We start from the raw sequence: 22,952 nt of genomic DNA on the forward strand, positions 1-22,952 counted from the left end.
CTGCGGGCATGTGCTGAGAAAACTCAGTGGTGGAGGCAGGCGGGGGCAGCTGTAGGAGGAAGAATGGTGGGTGGTGGGGACAAGGACAGGTTTTGCTCACGCGAGTCAAACCACTCAGCAGTTATTCAATGTTTTCCTCACATAGGCCCTTCACTTGAGAATGCGTACCCTGTCTTGCTTTCAGGGCATGGAGAAACCAGGTTGTTAGCAGGATTCTGAGGGAGAGACGGCTGTGGCTTGGCAGAGAGGCCCCCTTGTGGATAGTCCTGCTCACCAGGACTGAATACAGACATGAGAGGGACCGTGCGCCCACTGAGACAGACACTGTGCCGGCAGGCACCCCAACCCCAGTGTCCGTAGTCTTCATGACAGCCCCATGAGGTAACAGTTGTCTCAGATTACAGGTATGAGACCCAGTGTTTCTGTGACTTGCCCAAGGGCTCAGGACAAGTGAGTGACAGAACTGGACTGTGTCCCCAGTTCTGTCAGACATCACACCCTCACACCGCCACACCTGCATTTTCTGACACCAGCAGCCCCGTCTCCAGGATCTGCTTTAATGATTCCCTCTCTATGGCGTGTGAGGAAAAACACTTCACTGAACTAGAACTAACTCCTCTTCCTGACTGCAAGCCCGGAACTTCACAGTGCTTTGTGGAACCCCTCCAGGAATCAGGCAATCGAAGGCCTGACACCAGGGACTCAGGCCTCCCCTTTTCTCTCACTCCGTACAGTGCTCCAGGAACTGCAGTGGGGGCTTCCAGACGCGGGAGATTCAGTGTGTGGACAGCCGGGAGGACCGGAGCCTGAGGCCGTTTCACTGCCAGTTCCTGGCGGGCGTTCCTCCCCCGCTGAGCACGAGCTGTAACGTGGAACCCTGCGAGGAGTGGCGGGTGGAGCCCTGGAGCCAGGTACGACCCCCCGGTACACCATCCACACACCAAGGCCAACGTGAATGATCGTCACCACGTGAGTCTAGAAGTCAGGGAAGACCACACCTGCATCGTGCCAATGACTGGCCTCCACTCAGTGACCCAACACTGGGTAGGGGAGGCTGACCAGGTCAACAACTTGAAGATGATGTTGTGTGGTTTCAGCTGACAGTTCAGTGTTTTATTAGAACCTAGTCTTCCAGTGAATGTACAGGAGAGTGAGGGCCTCTGCTGGGAAAACGTACATGGACCACTTTGATGAAAGCCATTTAGGTCGGAGCCCCACATGCTTTTCCTAGCTTCTGCGGTCAGGCTGGCGGTAATGGTCAGATACTTTCCACAAACTCAGTTGAGTATTTCCTTGGGGCTGTTGATGGTTAGACACCTTTAGACGCTTCACCTGAGTTGTCATGATGCTGCCCTGTCTACACATACTATCTAATCCTATTGTGGGAATGTTCTGGGCCCTTTCAGTGCACGTCAGCCAGCCCAGACTGTTTGCATGGAAGACGCATTTTAGCTCTAGGAATGTCTCCGCTCCAGTGGTTCTCAAACTTTAGCGAGCTTCAGAATCACTTGGAGGGTTTATTAACACAGAGATGCCTGGACCCTCCCCACCCTGCCGCTCCCTGCAGAGCATCCAATTCAGAGGTCTGGGGTGGGGTGTGCAGTTTTGCGTTTCTAACAAGTACCCAGAAGACGCCGAAGCCTCTGGGGACCACATCTTGAAAACCACTGGTTTATGTCTTCTTCATTCCCTTTTCCTGGCGGTTACTTGGCCAGGTGACCCCAATCCATATGCACATGTGAAGGTATGTCCAAGGATTCCAAATGTGGGATTCCTTTCCTTCTCTCCTAATATATGGTTAATAACAGAGCTAATAAGTGGAGGGAAAATCCATGCTAACTCTCATAGTTGAGATATTGTGAAAGCAATAGATTAATTTGTTTATTGAGCAGAAAGGGTTAATTGTATATCATTTCCCTGTTTTCTATGGTGCCACCAAATACAAGTGCCTTTTGTGATGTGCAAGATGTTGACAACCTTAATTGCTTTGTTGTTACAATGCCATAATTAAGATTTTTTAAAGCACTAAGATTTTTCAAGGTACTCAAAGTGCCTTTCAAGATCCTTGGTGAATTATTTCTTCCTAGAAACCTCAAGAAAATTAGACAATAAGTCTTATAAAATTATCCTAGTGAGCAAAAGCCTGACACATTTTAGAATTGCATTCCTTCGGGAATACAACCTGTCGTTTCAGATTTATGTTGTGAGCATTAAGCTAGTGCATCAGAACCCTGGGCAAACCTACCAATTTCTCTATTCTGAATATGGGCAAATTTAAACTCTCAGCTTTATGTAGTAGGAAAGAAAGATTGAACCCCGTTTTAACAGAACATGAAAAAAAATTGTATTGCAAATGCGTGTTGTTTAGGCTGTTAGAGCTAATAATAGTAAAAACATCTATTTTTCACATTTTGGTTTCTAGACACTCATGTCAGAAGACAAAATACAGATAACATAATGTCCCTTCTGGAATGATGACTCATTTAGATTTTTAAGCAGAATTCCTTCCGTCTGACGTATTTGACATTGAACTATTTGTCATCCCGATTTTTTTCTCTTCCTCGTCAGAATTTCCTTTAGCAATCTCCTTCCTTCTCTGTAATTCTTCTTTTACCACTGTCCTTTGAAATGACCAAGTGGTCATTGTAAAGAACCTGGCACAGATGCTCCAGACCCCAGTACAGATACTAATATTCTTAACACTGAACACAAGTGGCAGTGAAAATTCTCCCCTCATCACTGCACACGTCACCATGGGATTTTTTACCTGACCTCGCCCTTGTTGTCTCTCAGTGTTCCAGGTCCTGCGGAGGCGGAGTTCAGGAGAGAGGAGTGACTTGTCCGAGAGGCCTCTGCGATTGGGCAAAAAGGCCCACATCTACTGCACCCTGCAACAGGCACCCTTGCTGTCACTGGGCCACTGGAAACTGGGACCTGGTAAGAGTCAGTTATAGTCTCCTAAATTTATTTTATTATTAAAAAAAAAAAAAGCGTTTGTTTTCTTTTTGCTTTCAGAAGAAATATATGTTCATTGTAAATGTTCAGTGTATCCATTGATTTATAGTGTGTTTTTTAGTTTAGTTCTAGTATCCTTCTGCCATCTAATATAACTCTCTAAGTCTGCTAGAAGTTGACCTGTAGCTGACATGGTGAGCAGTGTTTACCATCTTGAGTTCAGGAGACACAAAGATCAAAGAAACTCAAAACAGAAAAGATCAAATATCAAAATTATCCCAGGGGCACGAAGCCCAAGGAAAGCCAATTGGGGCCTGAAGATCTTATATCCTCTGGCTTTTCTTAGGGCAAATGGGAATCTTACGTGCCTGCAAGTTTGAGGCTTCGCCTAATTTAGTGAGTCTCAAGTCTTTTGTAAATCCACAAATCAATTTGTCAGGTGGCCAGCCCATTTGATGGACAAATAAAATAATTAAACTGTAAATGAGGGAAAGATTTATTCTTCTTCAAGGTTTATTTATTGTATCATGAAACTATCAGTGATACTGAAAATAAATAAAAATTCTTTCATAGACAGATTCAGCCTTCACTCTGACTTGCCCTATCCTGGGTTCTCTAGGCAAAATTGAACAATTTATTAGGAAATATAATGTCAGGGAAATGGCGTGATAGAAAAAAAAAAAAAAAGGAGGCAAAGAAAGGGGAATCAAATATGACATGGCGCATTACCAGCCTGACCACGCTTGGTGTTGGGAGCAACTGGTTGCTAGTTTTCAAAAGGCCTCATGAAAATGGTGCGAACTGCTGCCTCTTGTGGTAGTTTGTCAAGGGGAAGGAAGAGAGGGGATGGTCTACTGGCTCCTGTCTCCCAGGACTGGGCAAAGGTCTCCCCTCCAGTGCCTAGTATCCCCCATTATCCTGGATTATTCCTGTGTAGGCAGGTCCTTCCATGTCTCGTGTGTCACTAGCAACAAGAAAGCTCAGAGTCAGGAGGTGGGAGGCGTACAACATGGGTGCAAGGTGCAGCCCAGTGGGCTGTGCTACCATGAAATTGGTTACCACCTCCACTGGGGGAGATCAAAGACCCAGAGCTGGGAGACGGGGCAGCCAAGAGGATCTGATACACTAACCCCTTGACTATTAATATTTTTTAAAGTGATTCGTTCTTATGTAAGTATATGTTGGTGGCTATAATTATAACACAGGGCAGTGTAGTGTTTTGCCTCCAGATATTTTTCGGTTGCTGTATTCTTCTTAGTAATTTTCATTGTTCATAGCTACATAGTTGCACCTGTATAGTCATGACCAATTCAAATACTAGTAGGTACTCTCATTTTGGCTACTACTATATTATTATTTTTATTGCTCATTCTTATACATGCTGGTTCTTTTATGTGGAACATACTGTTCCTTTTTCATTAAATTGATTGGGGTAATATTAGCTAATAACATTATGTGAATCTCAGGTATGCAGCTTTATGATACATCTGTGTACTCACCGCCCAAAGTCTGGTTTCCTTCCATCACCATGTACTTGACCCTCTTTACCCACTTCATCCTTCCCCCTCTGCCCTTCCCATCTGGTAACCGCCATCTTGTTGTCTATATCTAGGAGTCGATTTTTTGTTGGTTTGTTACTTGTTGCTTTTTGCTTCATATCCATCATATAAGTGAAGTCATACAGTTCTTGTCCTTTTCTCTCTGACTTATTTTTCACTTAGCATAATACTCTCAAGATCCATCCATTTAGTCAAAAATGGTAATATTTCAACTTTTTATGGCTGAATAGTATTCCATTGTATATACATACATTTTATCCATTCATCATTCAAAGAGCATAGGTTGTTTACATGTCTTGGCTATTGTGAATAATGCCGCAGTGAGCATAGGGGTACATACATCTTCACAAGTGTTTTCACATTTTTCAAGTAGGTACCCAGAAGATGGATGGCTGAGTCATATGGTAGCTTTATTCTTAATTATTTGAGGAACTTCCATGTCGTTTTCCATAGTGACTACAATTCACATTTCCACCAGCACTGTATGAGAGTTCCCTTTTCTTCACATTCTCTCCAATACTTGTCTTATTGATATTTCTTGTCTTATTGATAATAGCCATTCTAACAGGTGTGTTGTGGTAACTCATGGTTTTCACTTGCATTTACCTTGTAGCTGGTGAAGTTGAGCATCTTTTCATATGTCTGCTGCCATCCGTATGTCTTTGGATAAGTGTCTGATGTTAGCTGTCCGTTTGTCGTATATGGCCTTTATTACGCTGAAGTATGTTCCCTCTGTTCCCACTTTCCTGAGTGTTTTTATCATAAATGATGTTAGATTTTTTCAAATGCTTTTTGTGCACTTATGATTATATGATTTTTATCCTTCATTTTGTTTATGTGGTATATCGTTTTGATTGATTTACAGTTATTGAACCAAATATGCATCCCAAGAAAAATTCTACTTGATCATAGTGTATTATCTTTTACGTGTATTGCAGAATTTGGTTTACTAAAAATTTTGTTGAAGATTTTTGCATCTATTTTCATCAAGAACATTGGCCTGTAATTTTTTTTTTTTTTTTGGTAATTTCTTTGCTTTTGGTATCAAGGTAATGCTCACCTCATAGGATGAGTTGGGAGCCTTCCTTCCTCTTCAGTTTTTTGGAATAGTTAGAGAAGGATAGGTATTAATTCTTCTTTGAATGTTTTGTAAAGTACACCTGTGAAGCCATGTGGTCTAGGACTTCTGTTTGTTGGGAATTTTTTGTTTAATGATTCGATTCCATTTGTAGTTATCAGTCTGTTCAGATTTTTATTTCTTCTTGATTTAGTCTTCAAAGATTGTCTGTTTCTAGGAATTTATATATTTGTTCCCGGTTGTTAGTTTGTTAGCATGTAAGTGTTCACTGTATCTTTTTATAATCCTTTGTATTTCTGTGGTCTCAGTTGTCACTCATGTCTTTCATTTCTGATTTTATTTGAGCCCTCTCGTTTCCTTGATGAGTCTAGTTAAATGTTTATCAATTTTGTTTATCTCTTCACAGAACCAGATCTTGGTTTTGTTGATCCTGTATCGTTCCTCAGACTCTATTTTATTTGTACTCTGATCTTCATTATTTCCTGTCATCTACTAACTTTGGACTTTGTTCTTTTTCTAGTTCCTTAAGGTGTAAGTTTAGATTATTTACTTGAAATTTTGACATTTTTCTTGTTTCTTGGGGCAAGCCTGTGTTGGTATAAATTTCCCTTTTAGAACTGCTTTTGCTATGTTCCATACAATTTGGGTCATTGCGTTTTTGTTTGTTCCAAGTTATCTTCAATATCTTCCTTGATCTCGTTGTTAACATATTCATTGTATGTAGCATGTTATTTAGCCTCCATGTGTTTTTTTAGTTTTCTTCTTATAATTGATTTCAGTTTCAAAGCATTGTGATCAGAGAAGATGCTTCAGATGATTTCAGTCTTAAATTTGAGACTTGTTTTGTGGCTCGACATATGGCCTATCCTGGAAAATGTTCCATGTGCACTTGAAAAGAATGTATATTCTGCTGCTTTGCAGTGAAATGCCCTAAATATATCAATTAAAGTTATCTGGTCTAATTTGTCATTTAAGGCCACTGTTAATTTGATTTTCTATCTGGATGATCTATCCATTGATGTCACTGGGGTTTTAAAGTCCCCGACCATTACTTTATTATGTTGTTCTCCCCCTTTATGTCCTATGCTGGGTACATAGATGTTTATGGAAATTATATCCTCGTGTTGGATTGATCCCTTTATCATTATGAAAAACCTTTCTTTGTCTCTTTATTTCATGTTTAAGTCTACCTTGTCTGATATAGGTATTGCTACACCTTTTTATCATTTCCATTTGCAAGAATGTCTTTTCTAATCCCTGTACATTCAGTTTCTATGTCTCTTTCAATACGAAGTGGGTCTCTTGTAGGCAGCGTAAGTGCAGGTATCATTTATTTATTCATTCAGCCACCCTATGTCTTTTGATTGGAACATTTAGTCAATTTACATTTAAAGTATTTATTAATAGATATGTACTTATTGCCATGTTACTGTTTTCTGGTTGTTTTTATAGTTCTTCTCTGTTCCTTTCTTGTTCTTTTGTTCCCTTTTCTTGTATGTTAATGAGTTTCTATAATGTGTTTGGATTCTTCTATTTCTTGAATATCACCTGTAGATTTCTGGTTTGTGGTTACCATGGGCTTCATGTATACCAAGCTACGTATATAGCAGTCTATTTTATATTTTAACACATTCTAGAACCACTGTAATTTTTACTTAGCCCCCTCCACATTTGTTTTTAACACTGTTTTTCCCAGAGAGAGAGAGAGAGAGAGAGAGAGAGAGAGAGAGTGTGAGTGTGCATGTGTGTTCCTTAATTTATTGTTGTACCCACACATAATCTTCCTACTTTTGCCTTTTAACCTTTGGTTGGTCCACTGCTTTTGTCTATATTGTCTTATTCACATTTTTTAAATCTTTCTTCTGAAAGAAGTCCCTTTAGCATTTCTCGTCATACTGGTTTAGTGGTGCTGAACTCCTTTAACTTTTTCTTCTCTGGCAAGCTCTTTAGCTCTCCTTCAATTCTAAATGATAACCTTGCTGGGTAGAGAAATATTGGTTGTAGGTCTTTGCCTTTCATCATTTTGAATATTCCATGCTAATCCCTTCTGGCCTGCAAAGTTTCTGCTGAGAAATCAGCTGACAGTGTATGGGTGGTCCCTTATACATAACTGCTTTTCTCTTGCTACTTTTAAGATTCTCTCTGTCTTTAGCGTTTGGCATTTTAATCATGATGGTTTCATCTTGTTTGGGACTCTGTGCTTCCTAGACTTGTATGTCTGTTTCCTTTGCCAGGTTAGGGAAGGTTTTTGTCATTATTTCTTCAAATAGGTTTTTAATTTCTTGTTCATTCTTTTCTCCTTCTGGTACCCCTGTGTGAATGTTGGTGTGCTTGATGTTGTCACAGAGGTCTCTTAAACTATCCTCATTTTTTTAAATTCCTTTTTCTTTTTGCTGTTCTGATTGGGTGTTTTCTGCTACCTTATCTTCAGTTCTCTGCTTCATCTAATCCACTGTCGATTCCTCCTAAGGTATTCTTCATGTCAGTTATCATATTCTTTGTTTTTTGTTTTCTATCTCTTTGTTAAAGTTCCCACTGAGTTCATTTATTCTTTAAGTTCATTGAGCATCCTTATAACCAGTATTTTGAACTCTGTATCTTGTAGATTGCTTGTCTCCATTTTGTTTAGTTCTTTTTCTGGAGCTTTGTTCTGTTCTTTCATTTAGAAAATGTTTCTTTGTCTCCTCATTTTGGCTGACTGCCTGTGTTTGTTTTTATGTATTAGATAGATCAGCTATATCTTCCAGTCTTGGCAGAGTGGTCTTATGGAATACGTGTCCTGTGAGGCCCAGTAGCGAAGTCTCCCTGATCACCTGAGCCATGTGCTCCAGATTTGTCCCTTGTGTGTGCCCTCTCATTGTAGTTGAGACTTGATACTGTTAGCATATTAGTGGGCGGGATTGACCCTCAAGGCTGAATGGCTGTGAGAGGTGGCTGTGACTAAGGTAGATGAGCTGTTGTGTGAGCAGGATTCACTGTAGTAGGAGTCTCATGCCTGCCCAGTCTGTCCTTTGTGTTATTTGTGGACCTGGTGCGTGGTATCCTGGTGTGGTCTGAAGCCCGCCACCAGGTGTGTTGGTTCTGAGGCCTCTTGGGAGGAGCTCCAGTGCAGATCAAGGTCAGCCACTACCTGGAGCCACCTGGTAGGAGCTACAGAATGGTGGAGGAATGGGGCAGGTGGAGAACTGGTTTTGTGTGCTCCCAGTGCTACTTCCTTTCTTACTCATGGTCACTGGCCCACTGTGTTTTGGGGGGCATCTCCACTGCCTCTACGAGGCTCTGTCAGGATAGAAGGGAAAAAAGAGGCAAGTTCATTATCTCGGGGTTCCGCTTCCCCCTGCAAGCAGTGGCTTGCTTGCTGGTACTGCTGTGCTGTTTAAAGCTTCCCAGCTACCTCTACTGGGGCCTGCCGTGATGGGGAAGGGAGATGCCTTCCCTCAAAGGAATGCTGCTTCTGCCCCTCTTATATTCTAGACCACAGTGTGAAGGCTACAGCCCAAATTCTTTGCTGCTGTCTCACTCACTGGAGCCAGAGTGGGCACTGAACATCATCTGCAGCCACCTCCCCTACTTGTTCCAATATGCACAATTTTAGATATATTGATGCATGGATCTTTCTAGTGTCTGTGTGGTGAGCCGTAGTTCTAACTCATTGTAAGTTGTAGTTCTAACTCATTGTAAATTGAAAGGGCAAACAAAGGAGTCCGCTCACTTCACCATGATGCTTATGTCATTCTTGGCATGTACTCTTAAAAAAGGTTCCTGATGGTGCACCCAACTCAAGGTTGTGTTAGTCTCTGGACCCTACCCCAGTGTAATCCAGGAGGAATGAAATATGAGCCATTATTGCTAAAGGACCAGTGTGCATTAATCAATTAGGCTGCAACATAAAAATACATATTCATTATTTTCACGCCTTTAAAAAAATGCCCAGTAAACAAAGAAGAATGATGTCATCCATTCACTTTGGTAGAAAGAATGCATAGTCTTTTTATGAATGCCCTATTTTCATTGGCATCTAATGCCAATTCATGAAGACGTGCCAAAGGTACTTCTTGTTATGTACCCTGCTAAGCTCTCTGCAGGGCCAGGGCCCATCTTTCACCCATGGATCACATGGACAACAGAAAATACCATGTGCAGTTGCATATTTTTCATTTAAATTTATATTTAAATATTAAACTTAATACTTTAAACAATTAAAAATATAATTTATATTTAAAATTTTAAATATGGGCATCATATAATATCTCCCTTGGAAGTCGACTTTCTTTCCCATTCATTAGAAATTAAGTTATTCAAAAAGCAATTTTATTCCTCCATCTTTGATTTAACAACCTGAAAAGACCGTGCCCAACAAATAAAGACATGTTGCAGGATTAGACTCTTCATAGATGCCCTGGAGCCCCATATAGCACTAGAAGCATCACTAACCAAATCAAATGTGACCATCAGAAGAGAAAATTTGATACAAGGTGAACTGTCATTAAAATGTTCTAAGTTTGGGTCCATTCAGGGACACAAAATCTCAGAAGACAAATACAGACGAACATTTTTAAGTCTCTCTGTCAATTCCCTGAGGCTGTAATACCTTGTCATTCATTGTTAAAGGAAAGCTGGACAATGTAATTTTCCTTCTGGAGAATGATGATGATAGCCCAGTAAATATAATAATAATGTGAAGCGCATCAAGCGCCAGGGAACTCACTGAGAAGAGGAAATTATCAAAAACATTCTCATTTGCCAAAGAATGTAGCCTGCTCCTCATTTTGACACTTAGGTAAGACTGACGTTGTAAAGAGGTTTGGTTGTTCAGCTAGATTTCCAGGGCATTTTCTTCCGTTGTAATCATCTCCAGTAGAGTTAGAACAGAAAGTATAAAAATCAGCAAGAAACTTAAAATACCTAGACTCTCTGACCCAGCAATTCTAACAATAATAATTTAGCCCACATGAATACCATCAAACATAAGATTATAAAAATGTTTGTTGCCATGTCGTTTCCATTACCAACCCCTGAAAATAACCTAAATGTCTTTTGATGGAAGAACTGGTTAATCTATTAATTTATGCTAGTATATCCTTTTCAAAAATGAGGTCTAACTATATTTCTGTGTTGTAAAAATTTAATAACAGTAGAAGTTCAAAATTTTCTTAGAGGGAGTTAGAGGTAACCGTCTCTTAGAGGTGAATATGAGTTTCCTTGGAAGATCCATGTATCAAAAATGTATCATTTATGCATATCAAAGGGTAGCGGGCATCAAGGGTGACTAATATCTACTAAGCTAGTTTTTGGAATTGCTCTCGACCTTCATCATCTATTATTAAGTGAAAAAGACAAGTTATAGAATTCAAGTAAGACATGGGATGGATTGAACATATACATTTGCCTCTGTTTCCAAAACAGTTAAATAGGCAAGAGAGGGAGAGAGAAAAAAAAAAAGTAGCACAAAGCTACAAAGACAAAGAAGAAGACAGGAGACAGGAGACAACAGCATAGGGAGGGGTCAATAAAATTTTGAAAGCTAGAAACATAGCCAAACTTAAAATTGACTTATCATGCTAGAAAAGCTAAAACCTGTCCACAGCTGAGATTTCCTAGGTACCTCTGAAGGCTGGGGTATAGGTAGGGGAAATGGGGGTTGGTAGAAAGTTTGTAAAGAGAAGCAATTGTCTCTTTAGGTCCTTTCCTACATCTTGACTGTAGCCTGGAGATCTTCTTTCTAGAGTAGTTAACTAAGAGGGGGTCAAAATGGTGGCAGCATAGGACGATGCCGAACTCATACCCCACCTCTTAAGCAAACTCAAATATGCATGTATATAGCGAGCGACTACCCTTGCAAGACAACTGAGGGCCGAATGAACAGCTTCTGAACAGCAAAGAAGAGAACGAGACCGAATAGAGAAGTCTGAGAAGCCGCAGGAGCCCACTGGGAACTGCAGGAACTCTCCAGGCCAGAGAATCCAGTGAGTGCCGTTATGTTCCCCTACAGGGGAATAGGGTGGGCCCCAGGAGCTTTATTCAGATAATGTAGCCTACCTTCAAGATCACCAGAGCCTTTTGCCTCCAAATAAAGGGAGCAAGCAAGAACAATAAGGTATAACCACGTGCCCCTGGCTTCTCTGCAAGACGCTGTTCCAGGCCTGCAAGCCAATGTGTCAGATGCCTTAAGCACCCACTCAGCTCCTACTGGCCCGCCAAAACCACTCAGCACATAAAGCCGACACAGAGGTTGCTTCTACATGGGACCACTTTCTGTACAACAAACAAAAGAGAGACTGTATAGAGAAGGCTAGAGAGCTGTGGGAGCTCTCCGGGGACTGCAGGCATTCTCAGGGGTCAGAGGTGCTGGTGAGTATCTATGGTTAATGTCCCCCTCTACCTGCATAGGATGGGCAGGGGCTCTTTGTGGGTGGGCTGGCGTACCTGCAAGGTCACAGCAACACATTCCTGGACACATCACCTTAACCCCTTTCTGCCCAAAGGTGGCAAGCAGGATCAACAGGACATCACCACACACTCCTGGCCTTCCACCCAGAGCAGCTCTGGCTTGGTAGGTCAGTGCCCCGGACTCCTCAAGCACCCACTCTGCTCCTACCAGCCCACCAAAACCACCAACACACAGACTGCACAGAAGCTATCTACATAAGCCCACCTTTTCAACACTGGGAGAGCTGATTTGTCTAATTCATGTAAACAAGCATAGAAAGTCAAACAAAATGAAGAGACAGAATATCTCTCAAATGAAGAAACAAGAAAAATCCCCAGGAAAAAAAATGCTAAGTTAGTGGGGAGAAGTAATTTGCCTAATAAAGAATTCAAAGAAATGGTCATAAGGGTGCTCACTAAACTTTAGAGTGGAACAGAGGAACGTAGGGAGGACTAGGGAGAACGTCAACAAAGTTAGAGAGTATAATAAAGAACCAGGCAGACCGGAAAAACACAATAACCTAAATGAAAATTACATGAGAATCAACAGCAGATTAGCTAATTCAGAAGAACTGATCAGCAACCTGAAAGAAAGGCTGGTGGAAATCAGCCAGTGAAAACAGCAAAAAGAAAAAAAGATTTAAAAAACTGAGGATAGTTTAAGGCATTCCTATCAAGTGCTCGAATAGTTACATTATACGGATTCCAGAAAGAGAAAGGTACAGAAACTTTAAAGAAATAATGGATGAAAACTTTCCTAACCTTGGAAACAGATATCCAGGTCCCAGAAGCATGGATAGTTCCAAACAAGACGAACCCAAAATGACGCACACCGAGCTATGTTGTTATTAACCAGTTTCTCATGTCCCTAAGGATGCTCACCGGAGGCTCTTGAGCTGCAGTGTTTACCCCAACATAACTCGCGGATTATAGTCATAACCTTACCCCCAAAGTTAGCCATGAAATCTCTCGTTTTCATTATTTGCATGTCACTCTAGTATATCAATAGGCTTTGGAAACAAATGATGCAAACAAATGGTGGCAAGAAGATCCGGAGAGAAACGCGGTATTTTTGTGTGGAATGTGATGTTCTGCTTTGTTGTTTTGTGCTTTGAAATTCACCACACGAAAAAATTCTTAAATACTAATCATCATATACATTTCTGCTACATTAGGATTAGAGGCAAGTTCTGTTTAGAAATAACTGCAAGAACAATTTTTATATATCATCTTCACATTGAAAACCAGTCAGATTTGCTTCAGTCTCAAAGAGCGTGTTTATGTAAACTTAACACTGGCACCGAGCTGCACTTTTTTTTTTCCTAAACAAGAAATGGGTTAAAATAGCAAAAGTTAAAGACAGACAAACTTGAAGGAAGCAAGAAGAAAGCAATGAGTTACATATAAGGAAAACCCCATGAGGCTATCAACTGACCTCTCAGCAGCAACTTCACAGCCAGAAGTTAGTGGCAAGACAGCTTTTAAACGCTGAAAGAAGGACTGATCTGGCAAGGCTGTAATTCAGAATTGAAGGAGAGAGAAAGATTTTCCTGGACAGGCTAGAGCAGAGATCACTTTAGGGTGTGATCCATTCGGTTACTCAGTAGCCTTAGCTGGGAGCTAGTCAGCTTTAGCTCCATTCCTATGTTGGGTCCTCAGTACTACACAAAGATCCCTTATTTTTCTCGACTCCAAAGTGGAACTTAGCCTTTTAGAGAGAAGGTACGCCGCTTTTCTCTAAAACCCCAAACTCACAGTATGAGCACAATTGACAAAACCCAAATCAGCAACCATGCTTAATCCCCCAATTAAGATTCTTTATCATAAATCATTTTAATTGGCTAATAAATACATGGATATTTTGTGTGTTTGCTTGGCTTATAATTAGTCTTCATTTGCCCTGGCCAAGAGACTCAGCACCCAAGGCCAGCTCAGCCTGGTTCCATCACACCCTTAGCAGCCAAAGGCAGGAAAAGAAAGTCATTTGTTCTTTCAATAACAACTTTATTTTACAGGGGAAGAAAGGGAGAGGTCAAGTGAATGACCCAGGCCAATATTCAGTGAGGGAAAAACCCAAAGTTTCCTGAATCTTGGTCCAGTGCTCTTTACCAGATTCTGGCCTGATTAATGTCCCTCGTTCTTCCCTCTGTCCTGTGTCATGCACTTTTATTTACTCAGGATCAGTTGAGTAGTTATTCCGCAGTTGGGTTTTTTGTTCATTTGTTTATATCCATGGAGAATTTGAGGTGAATTCGCTGAATAAAATTGCCTTCCGATTTAATCACAGAAATCTCTGACTTTATAAAACAAGCATGAGGTTCTGTGCTGATCACGATGCTCTAGGATTTCTGAGGAGCAGAATAAAATAAAGCGGTGAATGTAAGAAAAATGTGATGTTTCTCCTCCTATCCCATATGGGAGTTTTCTGGGAAACAATTTGTTAGTAGAATTCTGAGTTTATCAGAGGTGTCCCATTGTGGGTATTTTTTCATCTAGTGAGCTGAGGACCGCCAGCATTTCAAATGGCAAATGGAATCTTTTCAGCCTAGTTATTTATACAGAATGTGCCATGCAGCATACTTTTTCTGCCAGTTAGTCAGTGGGTATTTATTGATTGTCAGGCTGTGTTTAGCACTCATCTAATTGCAATGCAGGACAAAGAACTGGTTTTTTTCCCTCTGAGAGACTTTGAATTTATAAGAAAGATGAGGCTAAAAGTATAATAAAACACAAAACAGACTGCAAACCACAGAGGTATGTATGGTTCATAATAGCCAAAAGATGGTGTCAGTGGATGAAAAGGTAAACAAGACATGCATATACATGCAATGGAATATAGTCCACCTTAAAAAGGAAGTCCTAGCACATATTATAACAGGAAGGAACCTTGACTACATCGTGCTAGCAAAATAAGTCACAAAAGGACAAATATTAAAGAATTCCACTTCTATGAGGTACCTACAGTAGTCAAAAAACAGAATGGTGCTTGCTAAAGTATGGAGATGGAGTGGGGACATGAGAAATTCTTATTTAACAGGTATACAGTTCAGTTTGGAAGATAAAAAAGTTCTAGAGATGGATAGTGGTAATGGCTGCACAACAATGTGAATGTGCTTAAGGCACTGGACTATATATTTAAAAATGGCTAAAATAGTAAATTTTATGTTTTATATATTTTACCACAATAAAAAGAATTTTTAAAAGAGTATATATGGTAAATTAAGACATTTTCTTACATCTCCAGGAATCACCTTGTATAGCAGCTTTCACAGGCTTTCACCCTTCTGCTTGCAGGCTGCCACATCATGATCTTACGGTGGAATCTTACCTGTTGGAATGATTTGAGAACGCACATGGTCCAGCTAGGTCCACTCCGAGTCCTCTCTCCATCTCACCATGGTCTTCCTCTTTCGCTTTCCTTTTTAATCTACTCTCTGTTTCCCTTGAAGCTGTATCCCCTTTCCCCACATGTGATTCCCAGCCCCAGTCAAAATTAGTTTAGAGAAATTGGATGACTAGGCACCAGGGCCCAAATAGGATTTTTTTTTTACTATTTTGCTTGCAATTCAACTCTGTCCACATTCTTCAGAGAACCCAATAATACATCAAGCCAAATTCAACCCACACAACCTAAATTACATCTCCAAAATATTAGTGCCTTTATTCTATAACTCCTTCAACAAGGCTTCCGATGATCGAGACTTCTGCCTACTTGACCACAGTGGGGTTAGAGGGGTTCTGCCACAATTCCCTGATGATCCCCGAGGAGGAAGTATGACTCACCATGCACCCCTCTCTTTCAGTGCACTGCTTCCTGTGGAGGTGGCTTTCAGAAGAGGACTGTCTATTGTGTCTCCTCTGAGGACAATAAAACTGAAGACCAGGACCAATGCCTGTGTGATCATGAACCCAGACCTCTGGAATTCCAAAAATGCAACCAGCAGGCCTGCAGGAAGAGTGCTGGTGAGTCAATGGCTTTGCATACAGGGAGAGAGCTTCTCATAAATAAGTTGTGTGTGAATAGTTTTAGTTCCCTTTACTCAGCCAGGACTGTTAATGTGGAATTGGCCAGCCAGCGCCCCTGGGAGCAAGCTGTCTGATTTGGTGAGGTGTGACTCTTAATCCCATTTTTTTAGAGGTTTTTTTTTTAGCTATTTGATGTCTTTATATATATATTGGTTTCAGTTATATAGCACAATGGTTAAGTATTTGTATAATTTATGAAGTGATTCCGCCTGATTACTCCAGCACCCATCTGGCACTACACACAACGTTACAATATTGTTGACTATATTCCCTATGCTGACTATTTTGTTGACTATATTCCCTATGCTGACTATTTTGTTGACTATATTCCCTATGCTGTACTCTATGTCCCCACGACTATTTTGTAACTCCTAATTTGTACTTTTTTATCCCTTCTCCTTTTTCACTCAGCTGCCCAATCTCCTCTCCTCTGGTAATCACCAGTTTGTTCTCTTTATTAGTGAGTCTTTTTTCACTAGTTTGTTCATTTCTTTTGTTCCTACATTTAAGTGAAATCATATAGGGTTTATCTTTCTCTGTCTGACTGATTTCACTCAGCATAATAGTCTCTAGGTCCATTCATGTCATCGCAAATGGTAAGATTTTATTTTATTTTTATGGCTGAGTAATACATTCCATTGTATACATGTGTCACTTCTTTATCTAGTTGTCTATTGATGGGTACTTGGGCTTTTTCTTGGCTATTGTGAATAGTACTGCTGTGAACATAGGGATGCATAGATCTTTATGAATTAGTGTTTTGGTTTTCTTTGGCTAAATACCCAGCCATGCAATTGATGGGTCAAAAAGTAGTTCAATTTTTAATTTTTGAGGAACCTCCAAACTTTTCCATAGTGGCTTTACCAGTTTGCAAATCCCACCAACAGTGTACAAGGATTCCCTTTTCTCCACATCCTCACCAACATGTGCTATTTTTCGATTTATTGCTCATTGCTAATCTGACAGGTAATATGATGTGATTTCTCATTGTGGTTTCAATTTGCATTTCTCTGATAATTAGTGATGTTGAGCATCTTTTCATATGTCTGGTGGCCATCTGTATGTCCTTTTTGGAGAAATGCCTATTCAGATCTTCTGCCCATTTTTAATTGGATTGTTTGTTTTTTGATGTTGAGTTGTGTGAGTACTTTGTAAGTTTTTTATTTTAACCCCTTGTCAAATATATATCATAGGCAAATATCTTTTCCTATTCAATAGGTTGTCTTTTTGTTTTACTGATAGATTCCTTTGCTGTGCAAAAACTTTTTAGTTTGACGTGGTCCCATTTGTTTATCTTTTGTCTCCTTTTATCAGAAAAAAATATTACGGAGAGCAAGATCAGAGTTTCCTGCCTATGTTTTCTTCCAGAAGTTTTATGGTTTCAGGTCTTACATTTAAGTCTTTAATCCATTTTGAGTTTATTATTGTGTATGACGTTAAAATGCGGAGTACTTGGGTATTGGAGTCTAAAGAACAGGGACACTGGAACTTGGGTGGGATATGAGGGTGACACATAAAAATGGACCAAAAAAATTAATTTTTTGTCCAGATCTCTTTAGGAAGATCTGAGTGGTAGAACATCATTGTTGTCTGCTACATTTACATTCACTTTCAAAAAGTATCTCAATTGAAATGACATATGGTCTCCTTAGTCATTTTAAGTGTATTAAACTACAGCCCGAAGAGGTTAAGTAACAAAGTTTATGATTACATGGCGGGGTGATGTCAGAGCCATAATGCCAAGCCAGGTCTCCTTCCCACTCTTCACATGCCGCACTTCCTCACAGGTGGAAAGAATCCACCTTTGGATTCAGCAATGGGTTTGCATCCTATAGCAGCCACTTTCTAACTACATAACCTTGGTAGGTTATTTGACTCTCTGAACTTCAGTTTTTTGGAGGTATAAGGGGAATAATAACACAAGCCTTACAAAGTTGTTGTGAAAACTTTAAATAGTACATAGTAAGTGCACTTAAAAAGAAAAAGACTCCATCACAAACCAACTTAGTTACCTCCCTTGGACGAGTTACTGTATCTCGACAGACTATAGCTAGCTTCCTTATCCATAAATGAGTGGATTCAACAATGAACTCTAATATCCAATATATTGATACTTTGAGCTTCATTGACATGGAGATTTCTAAATTAAATTAAAAACCTAAAGATAAAGTTTTCACAGAGGGGGAAAGGATTTTCGATAGTTTATTTATATCAGTTACAAAGTAGAGAATGCCTCATATAGATGTAGTCCAGAAATTGGGATTTAGGGGATCAGGATGATTTTACTCTGCCCCTAAATAAAGAATTGACTATGAGGCATCAACTAAGGGTCATGCTGCTCTTGAGAAAGTACCATATTGGTCATACACAATGGTAGTCTTTTCCTTAAGATCCTTAAAGAGGAGAGGTCGTGAATCCTGTGGTCTGTTAATCTGCTCCTTGCCTCCTTCTAAATACTGATGGCTGGCATTCAACAGAGACAACCATTAGAGTTAATATCTAGAGAAGATTTTCCCTAGGGGTTGTTTATTTACAAAGCATGCATTTGTTGGGCACTTACTGTCTGCTAAACATAATGTCAAACAAAGAACAAAACTACAAACCAGTGGCATGCTGATAATGGAGGTAAGGATGATATGAGAGTACTTGAGAAGAGCATCAGATGTAAACTGGAGAGAGTAGGGAAGAACTCCAGAGAAAGTGTAGGACGAGTAAAGAGGTTAGATGAGAGGTTCCAGGAAAAGCTTCCAGTTTCTGCAATAACCCCGAAGATGATAATGTCGTTGGACACAAGTGTAACTCAAGTACAAAGTTCAAGGTGAATTAGGAAACAATAGGGCTAGAGAGGTAAGTTTGAGCTAGTGGATAAAGAACCTTGTAAAGCATGTTGATGAGTTTGGACTTTATTCCTAGGGAAAAGGGCAGCCATTAAAGTATTCCAAACAGGGGCATAAAGATAAGGAAGTCATCATGCTGGCTGCAATGTTGAAGATGGAGAAGGAAGACCAGTTAGGAGACCAGTTGTACCCCAAACAATGTGCATGTCATGAATCTACTTTTATCTGCATTTCTACTGCCATGGTTCAGGAGCCGCTTAAAAGAGACTTGATAGGACATTGTGCCTGGGGAAGGGAGAGAATAATGCCAAGATTTCTGGCTTGGGCATCTGAGTAGATGAGGCTACCATTCACTGAGAGGATTCCCAGGAGTGGGATTGGGAATGTGGAAAAGTAATGAGTTCTATTTGAGACAGGTTTGTAAGAGACTTATGCATAATTTATGTAGAAATGTCTTGCGGTTGATTTTCTAAAAAATATGGAAGTCATGAGAGAGAGAGATCTGAGTTGGAAATCCAGAGCATGGTGCACTGAGAGGGTGAGAGGTTCCAGGAGCAGCTTCCAGTTTCTGCAATCACCAGGAAGGTGATGATGTAATGGGACACTAGTGTAGCTCAAGTGCAAAGTTCAAGGTGAATTAGGAAACAATAGGACTACAGAGGTAAGCTTGAGCTAGAGGATATGATTATCATGTGCAACTTCTTTCTGAGCAACCTATATTGAGAGTGGATATCATTGACCTTACTTGAAACACTACCTAGAGCTCATTTTTAGAAATGTTGTTAACTTAGTTTTCTAGACTCTTGCTCATCAGTGTGGACCGCTGAACTAGCTGCATTGACATCACCTGGGAGTTTGTTAGAAATACAGGATCTCAGGCCTCACCTCAGCCCTACTGAATCAGAATCCACATTTAAACAAGATCCTCAGGTGATTTAGATGCACATTAAAGTCTGAGAAGCAAACTATGTTAGACGAAGGGGCCAATTTGAGACCCTCTTCCTTTTATGCCATTTCATCACACTCTTGGTACCATGTTTTAAAATGTCGAGGCTAAGTAGTGCAAGCATCATGGCACAGTGAGAAGACTCCATTGTTTCTCCCCTTAAACTTACAACAGACACCACAGAAACACAAAAGATTATATAAGAATAGTATGAAAGGCTATACACTACCAGACTCAATAACCTAGAAGAAATGGACAAACTCTTAGAAATATACAACCTTTCTAGATTGAATCATGAAGAATTGGAAAACCTCAATAGACTGATCACTAGTAAGGAAATTGAAACACTAATCGAAAGTCTTCCAAAAAACAAATTCCAAAACCAGATTGCTTTACTGGTGAACTCAAAACATGCAAAGAAGTTTAACACCAACCCTTCTCAAATTTTTCCCCCACAAAAAAAAAATGAAGAGAAGGAAATACTTATTAACTCACAAAACTATTACCCTGATATAACGAAGCAAGGACATTGCCGAAAAACAAAACAAAACAAAACAAAAACCTAGAGAAACAATAAACAAATACAGTAAAATTGCAGGATACAAAATCAATATACAAAAATTGTTGTATTCCTATATACTAACAAAGAAATATCAGATTGAGGACGAAAACAACCCCATTTACAATTGCAACATAAGAGATAAAATGTACTTGGAATATACTTAAAGACGAAGGACTGCTACACTCAAAACTACAAGACATTATTGAAAGAAATTGGAGAAGACACAAAGAAATGGAAAGATATTCCATGCTCATGGATTGGTAGAATTAATATTGTTAAAATGTCCATACTACCCAAAGCAATCTACAGAGTTATTGAAATCCCTATCAGAATTCCAATGGCATTTTTTCACAGAAATAGAACAAAAAACCCTCAAATTTGTGTGGCACCACAAAAGCCCCTGAATAGCCAGAACAATCCTGAGAAAAAAGAACAAAGCCAGAGGTATCATTCTTCTTGACTTCAAACTATTCTACAAAGCTACAGTAATCAAAACAGTACAGTATTGACAGAAAAACATATACAAACCAATGGAACAAAATGGAGAACCCAGAAATAAACTCACACATATATGGCCAACAATGAAGGAGCCAAAATCACACAGTGGAAAAAGGAAAGTCAATAAATGGTGCTTCGAAAACTGGAAAGTTAAATGCAGAAGAGTAAAAATAGACTTCTAGCACTATACAGAAAAATTAACTCTAAATGTATTAAAGACTTGAATGTAAGACCTGAAACAATAAAATATATAGAAGAAAATATAGGCACTAAACTTATGGAACTTGATCTCTAGGGGTTTTTGTGAAGTTGACCCAAAAGGCACAGGAAGTAAAAGCAAAAACAATGAATGGGACTACATCAAACTAAAAAGCTTCTGCGCAGCAAAAGAAACCAGACAAAAAGGCAACCAACCAAATGGAAGAAGATGTTTGCAAATGGAACTTCCAAAAAGGGGCTAATATTCAAAATATATAAAGAACTCATACAACTCAACAATAAAAAACAATCCAATTAAAAAATGAGAAGAGGACCTGAATAGACACTTATTTAAGGAAGACATACAGATGACCAACAGATATATGAAAATGCACTCAACATCACTAGCTATAAGGAAAATGAAAATAAAAACCACAGTGACATACCACCTCACATTTGTTAAAATGGCTATTATCAGTAAGACAAGAAATAACAAGTGTTGGAGAGAATGTAGAGAAAAGAGAACCCTCATACACACCTGGTGGGAAATGTAAATTGGTACAGCCACTATGGAAAACAGTATGAAGGTTTCTCAAAAAAATTAAGAATAGAGCCTACCATATGACCAGAAATCCCTCTTCTGGGTATCTACCCAAAAAAATTGAAAACACTTATTTGTAAAGATATACATACTCCTATGTGTATTTCACCATTATTTACAATAGCCAAGACATGGAAACAACCTAAGTTTCCTTTGACAAATAACTGGATAGAAGGATATATTGTGTGTGTGTGTGTGTGTGTATATACATACACACACACACACACACACACACACACACACACAATGGAATACTGTTCAGCCATTAAAAGTTGAAATATTGCCATTTGACACAACACGGATGGAAGATTATGCTAAGTGAAATAAGTCAGACAGAAAAAGACAAGAAATATATGATTTCACTCGAATGTAGGATATAAGACAAATAAGCAGCAAATGAACAAACAAAACAAAAATCTTGTAGACACAGACAACAGAATGATGATTATCAGGTAAAGGGGGGTAGAGGGATGATGAAGAGGGCCAAGGGGGTTAAATGGTGACAAAAAGAACATAGACTTCAGATATTGGGTGGACAACAGATGTCATATTATAAGGAAACCCCTGGAACTTATATAATATAATTAACCAATGTCACTTCAGTAAATTTAATTTAAAATAAAATATTGAGGCTATAGAATCCTTCTGCAGTTGTGTTGGTTTTGGTATAATTGAAGGAGCAACACAGGTTGAACATGCCTACTAGTATCAGTTATTTCTAAATTATAGGTAGATTGTCTTTGTCTTATTGCTGGATAATGCAGTATTTTTTATCTTAAAATCTCAGATAGAGACTAACAGTTGGCTAGCAGTGAACGTAAATAACAATGAATTCCACTGGCTAACAATTATCAGAGCACAGAAGTTAATCATCAGCTTCTCTTGAAGGCAGAGCCATGCTTACAGAGAAACAGCATGAAGGAGCAGCTGTGAGAAATTTCTTGATTTAAAGCACCAACCACACACCCTGTCCACTGTACCCTCTAAAATGCTGTGAAAGTGAGTCATTCAGTGCTCAGATTTTTGTCAACCGTCCAGGCATCACAATTAACATACCCTCTGTGTCTATCTTGTAAGATTGGGTATGAATTCATGTGATTTTTTTATTTCCTCCAGGCTGTTATACTTCCGTTGGGTGCCATCTAAATTGTTAATGACTTAAAATCAAAATCAAAACTACCATTTACATTAGGGACTATGAAAACCCTTTTCATGTACCTAGGCTAAGAAAAAAAACATTAAAAATTAATTTAAAAATTTTTA

General features: G+C 39.5%; 1 protein-coding gene and 1 long non-coding RNA gene across 5 annotated transcripts in view; one reads left to right on the forward strand and one right to left on the reverse strand.

Annotated features, from left to right (window-relative positions):
- ADAMTS12 (ADAM metallopeptidase with thrombospondin type 1 motif 12) overlaps positions 1-22,952 on the forward strand; it is a 258,947-nt gene that overhangs the window by 225,474 nt on the left and 10,521 nt on the right. For all 4 annotated transcript variants that reach the window (XM_036226114.1, XM_016121979.2, XM_036226115.1 and 1 more), the window contains 3 exons: positions 735-911; positions 2,794-2,937; positions 15,825-15,984. In XM_036226114.1, coding sequence (XP_036082007.1) covers positions 735-911; positions 2,794-2,937; positions 15,825-15,984 — 481 coding nt within the window. The remainder of the gene's footprint in view (positions 1-734; positions 912-2,793; positions 2,938-15,824; positions 15,985-22,952) is intronic.
- On the reverse strand, positions 14,002-15,894 carry LOC118606817. The gene is made up of 3 exons (XR_004952643.1): positions 15,805-15,894; positions 15,258-15,349; positions 14,002-14,369 (listed from the first exon to the last, which is right to left on the reverse strand). It is a non-coding gene; the product is annotated as an uncharacterized LOC118606817 (long non-coding RNA).

This window comes from Rousettus aegyptiacus, unplaced genomic scaffold (assembly GCF_014176215.1).
Source record: "Rousettus aegyptiacus isolate mRouAeg1 unplaced genomic scaffold, mRouAeg1.p scaffold_m13_p_8, whole genome shotgun sequence".
NCBI classification, from domain to species: Eukaryota; Metazoa; Chordata; class Mammalia; order Chiroptera; family Pteropodidae; genus Rousettus; species Rousettus aegyptiacus.